The 5,352-nt window shown below is 44.1% G+C and overlaps 1 protein-coding gene across 1 annotated transcript in view; it reads right to left on the bottom strand.

Annotated features, from left to right (window-relative positions):
• LOC138350143 (uncharacterized) overlaps positions 1–4,342 on the bottom strand; it is a 13,990-nt gene extending 9,648 nt beyond the window's left edge. Inside the window, exons 1-2 of the mRNA XM_069300460.1 lie at positions 3,979–4,342; positions 538–668 (exon numbers count right to left, since the gene is read on the bottom strand). Coding sequence (XP_069156561.1) covers positions 538–668; positions 3,979–4,342 — 495 coding nt within the window. The remainder of the gene's footprint in view (positions 1–537; positions 669–3,978) is intronic.
• Between the last annotated feature and the right edge of the window lie 1,010 nt (positions 4,343–5,352).

The following is a 5,352-nucleotide window of genomic DNA, read 5'->3' as shown; positions in this document are numbered from 1 at the left end:
CTGTAGCCTCTTACTCTTTTGCTTCACCTCTTGGGACGTTCTGCAGCCTCTTACTCTTTTGCGTCTCCTCTTGGGACGCCCTACAGCCTCATGCTCTCTTGCTTCTCCTCTTTCGGCTGCTTGTATCTCTTACGTCTCACCGTCTACTCTGTCTTGACTGTCGTTTTACCTTGGCAACGGTAATATCATGACACGAGTTGCCTGGCAGGCGTGTCAAGACATATTTGTCCTAGCAGATGTTTGCCAAGTCCTTCATCAGCCTTTCCCTTCAGCCTTCCTTTCCCTCTTCCTGTTTTTATCGGCCTCCCTCTTCTTCTCGGCCTCCCTCTTCTCTTCCCTCCCCTCCCTCCCCCCCTCCCGCCTCTCCACCACGCCAAAATGACAGAACCCGTAATAAATCACACAGACATTCTCGCTATCTACGACTCTCCCACAACTTTTCCCTCTCCTCTTACCCTCCCTTCCCCTCCCCTCCCCTCCCCCCTTCCATCCCTCTTCTCTGCCCTTTCCCTTCTCCTCGTCTCTGGTTTTTTTTACCAACTTCTCAACATCTCTTTCTCCTGTTACCCATTCCATCCCACCTACTTTCTTCCTTCCTCCACTCCTTTCTTCCCACCGCCTTTCCATTTTCCCCCATTCTGCTGCTTCATTAAGGGGCACAGTGTCTCCTGTCAGTCGATAATGCCTTAATTAGTGTCCGAAGGTGTGTCGCAGGTGAAGGCCGACCTGTCCCCCCCCCCTCAAGGTCCGACATGGCCCTCTCAAGGTCAGACCTGAGCCTTTCCCCCTCACCCCTCAAAGCCAGACGTCGCTTCATCCAGGTCGGCGTTCAATCCCCCACCGTCCAAGTGGTTGGGCACTATTCCTCCTAGTTCCAAATCCTTATCTTGACTCCTTCCCAGTGCTATATAGTCGTAATGACTTGACGCTTTCCCCCTGATAATTCCCTCCCTTCCTCTCCCCCCTTCCCCCCCCCCCCCAAGGATCAGTTCTGGCCCCCCCAAGGTCAGACCTGCTCATTTATGTATTTTGCTCAGTTTTGTATTTTGCTCAGTTTTGTATTTTGCTCAGTTTTGTATTTTGCTCAGTTTGGTATTTTGTTCATATTTTTATTTTGCTCAGTTTTGTATTTTGCTCAGTTTGGTATTTTGTTCATATTTTTATTTTGCTCAGTTTTGTGTTTTGCTCATTTTTGTATTTTGCTCATTTTTGTATTTTGCTCATTTTTGTATTTTGCTCATTTTTGTATTTTGCTCATTTTTGTATTTTGCTCATTTTTGTATTTTGCTCATTTTTTGTCAGATCTATATTTGTATTTTGTTTGTACTTTATCAGATCATGTGGGCTTAATGTGGGTTAGAACTTGGAGGCGTGATTGTCGGCTTGGTGAGGGCGGCAGAGGCACACACACACACACACACACATATATATATATATATATATATATATATATATATATATATATATATATATATATATGTGTGTGTGTGTGTGTGTGTGTGTGTGTAAACTTGAGGCCACGACAAATGAATGTGGTATATAGAGCAAAATTTCCTGTAGGAGGAGGATTTACACTGAGGAGTATAAATCAGATCAGATGTATGAAACATCATTTAACATCAACACACACACTGTGACTTAGCGTTGAAAGGTAAGTCAACACGATAACACGCGAGAGAGGAGGATGAGAAAACTCCCTAACACTCTCGTCTCTAATCTTCGCCTTTGGTGAAGACCAAAAGTATATTTGTATGTGCATGTTTCTGCCTTCCAGCTTCAGAGAAGTCTTGCCTCCGTCCACACGGAATACTGATCTTACTTGTAGGTAAGGGCGCCCCCTCTCCCCAAGTTCTAGGAGGCCTGGCCGACGACCGGGCCGCGGGGACACTAAGCCCCGGAAGCACCTCAAGGTAGCCTCAAGGTAGGTGCAGGGACGGGGATAGGGGGGGGCTACTGAAAGGGATAGGGGAGGGGTGATAGGATTCTGGGTAACGGGATAAAGAACAGCAAGGTGGACAGCCCGCTTGCTTTCATAACTCTCACTGTATTTCCCACTTCTAAACTTCTCTTCACCTATGCCTCTCCGTTCTCTTTACTCCCCCCGAAAAAAGGAGGGAGGGAGGAATGGAAGGGAAAGGAGTAGGGAGGAGAGGGGGAAGGAATGGAACGAGGGAGGGGAGGGGAAAGGAATGGAAAGAGGGAGGAGAGGTGGAAGCGGAGATGAAAGAGAAAATAGGGGTTGGGGTAGGTGTAAGCATAAGGCAAGGGAAGAAAATAGAATCCAGTCCCGGGCAGCAAAACGTATCAACGATGAACTGCACTTTATTAATTCCCTCTTTTTTTTCTTATTGAGTTGTGACCGCACCTTTCTAACCGACAGTTGTCTAAGTTCTCTAAAGAACTGGCTATCGATCTATTATGCCTTTATTATATCTACTACATGTCCCCCCCCCCTCCATATATACACATACACACACAAATACACACATCCCCAGGATGCAGCTCGTTGTAGGGAATCCCTGATTCCTATTTAATGTTAGGTGTACGTCTGCGAGGACCTGACCTAGCTGTGTTTATGTTTTGAACCATCAAACAATTGGTGTTTGCTGTCATTCGTTTGCCTGACCAAAGCTTCAAGAAAGACTGACCTTTAATGTTTTTTATGTAATCAAATCCAAACATATGTATAACTTGAATAACCTATAATATGAAGAAGCAGCTCAAGTGTCCTGGAAGGCTCTGCTTCAACTATCAGACTCCTGGAAGTTATTGCTCCAAAAGTCAGACATATGGAAGTGTGTATAAGCTTAAGTGAAAATGAAAGTGTCAGTATGGGCGTGAAAATAAAGTCAAATTTAACTTAAGAATAAGAAGCAATCCAAGTTTACTTCCACAAAACATCTACGTTGGTGAAGGGGAAAATTATAACCTCTTACAGACAAATTACAGGAGGCTGCAGAGTGAGCTGGATTGAAATTGAAATTGAAATACGTTTATTGATGTAAAATACACACAAAGGGATGAGGTAGCTCAAGCTATTCTCACCCCGTTCAGTACATCGTGTTAATACATACATAGACACACATCACAAACAATAAACATATTACCAAACATTCTGAGAGATAAACATATACATTTCCTCCTTCACAAGTAGTATGGTATCAGACGTACTGAGCTGGATTGAACCACCGAAACAAACGTTCTTCGAAAATAAACTAGAGAATATAATTAAATAACAATGATGGTACATAAGCAAAAGTCCTCTCGTCCAAACTCCCCAGGAAGAAGTTTCTGGAGTTCCTTACAGTTCTTGCAGACGATAAAACAATACTCAATATAAGTTACAATCAAGCCATACAGTCATAAAACTTATCACACCAGACTCTAAAGAAAATATATCCTTTACTTATAAAGAAACATTCGAGTGTCTCAATGTAACGCGTGCGTCACCAGACAAAATACAAAAAGACTCTCAAAGACTTCAAACTCTTAGCGACACAGACAACCTAGAACGAGAACCAAGGAGAAAAACATAAAACAAGTGTGTGCATCCAAGTGAGGAACTCCTAGCAGCATAGAGACGAGCTGGGATGAGCTACAGGAATAAAAGCTCTCTCACACTGGAACGCCAAGCTGTATATAGACGAGCGTGTCCCCATACACCCAGCAGAGCCAAGCAGGCAGGAACGTCAGAGGGGGAGGGAAAGTAAAGAGGTACGAAGGGAAAGGGTAAATGAATAAAATTATATTGAAAGCAGTGACCCGAAAAGTCTCCACAGAGGCAACGAGGATTACCACCACTTTCATGTATACGAAGGAGGAGAATAGCGCTATAGTTTGTGGTGCGAGTCATGAATAGGAACAGCCATGTTAACTATAAAGTGAATGTTCACAATAATAGGGAAAGTATATTAAAACAGGTACGACAAATCAGAATTTGATTAAGCACGAGAGAGAGAAAGAGAGAGAGAGAGAGACCTTTGGAAGACTGAGCACGAGAGGCCGTGGAAGGCTGAGCACGAGAGACCACGGAAGACTGAGCACGAGAGGCCATGGAAGACTGAGCACGAGAGGCCATGGAAGACTGAGCACAAGAGGTCATGAAAGACTGAGCACGAGAGGCCATGAAAGACTGAGCACGAGAGGCCATGGAAGACTGAGCACAAGAGGTCATGAAAGACTGAGCACGAGAGGCCATGAAAGACTGAGCACGAGAGGCCATGGAAGACTGAGCACAAGAGGCCACGGAAGACTGAGCACGAGAGGCCACGGAAGACTGAGCACGAGAGGCCATGGAAGACTGAGCACAAGAGGTCATGAAAGACTGAGCACAAGAGGTCATGGAAGACTGAGCACAAGAGGGCACGGAAGACTGCAAATGGAGAAAAATGGATGATGACAAGAACAGCGAAGCGGAACTATTGAATTAAATCCAGGAAGGAAACTGATCCCAATTGAATTATAGCTCAGAGAGGGTCGGTCGAGAATTTGACTCCAGCCACGAGATGAACAAAGATTTATTGAATTGAAACCTGAGACTTGAGATATACGGAGGTAAGGTGGGAGTACAGCTCTTAATGGTATTGTCGTGGGACTTGATTGAGGGGAAAGACACCCATTCAGCGTGTGTGGGAGCGTGGCTTTGGTGCTGCGACATACTCACAAGGGTATACTCACAAGGGTATACTCACAAGGGTGAAGCAGTGAGGGACATATACAAGGGTGACGCGTTGAAGTACACACAAGGGAGACACAATGACAAACACGAGGATATTAACGTAATGAAACACGTATTTATTGTTGTGGGGGGGGGGCCAGACGCTTAGGGCTAGCTTCATCTAAAAAAAATTCATAGTTATTGCTGCTGGGTGCGTGCTCAACATGGTCGGGTCTCGATTGGCATCAAAGAAAATAAAAGTACAACGTGACACTGCGCCAAAGTGACTTTCACGAAAAATCTCGCTGTATCATTATTACTAAACTCTGACATTTTTGTTTTCGTTTTATACCATATCGTAAATTTTATGCACTGATCACGTTAAAAATTTTAAATGTCAAATCGTAACATTTACTCTTTTTAACTCTGCATGAAGTTTAATATAGATCTTGTCCTTCACTTTTTGAACTGCGTGATAAACTTTTGATGATAGGAGATAAACCCACAATGAGTGAAGTGTTCTAATAGTATTATTAGCTGCTGTTGTTGTTTAAGATTCGCAACCTGGAACAAAAAGTTCCAAGTAGCACGGGCTATGGTGAGCCCGTAGTAAATTATTATTAGCGATATTGAAGGAGACAGACAGACAGACAGACAGACAGACAGACAGACAGACAGACAGACGGACGGACAGA

Source organism: Procambarus clarkii, chromosome 44, assembly GCF_040958095.1.
Source record: "Procambarus clarkii isolate CNS0578487 chromosome 44, FALCON_Pclarkii_2.0, whole genome shotgun sequence".
NCBI classification, from domain to species: Eukaryota; Metazoa; Arthropoda; class Malacostraca; order Decapoda; family Cambaridae; genus Procambarus; species Procambarus clarkii.
This window is presented reverse-complemented; position numbering and strand designations above follow the sequence as displayed.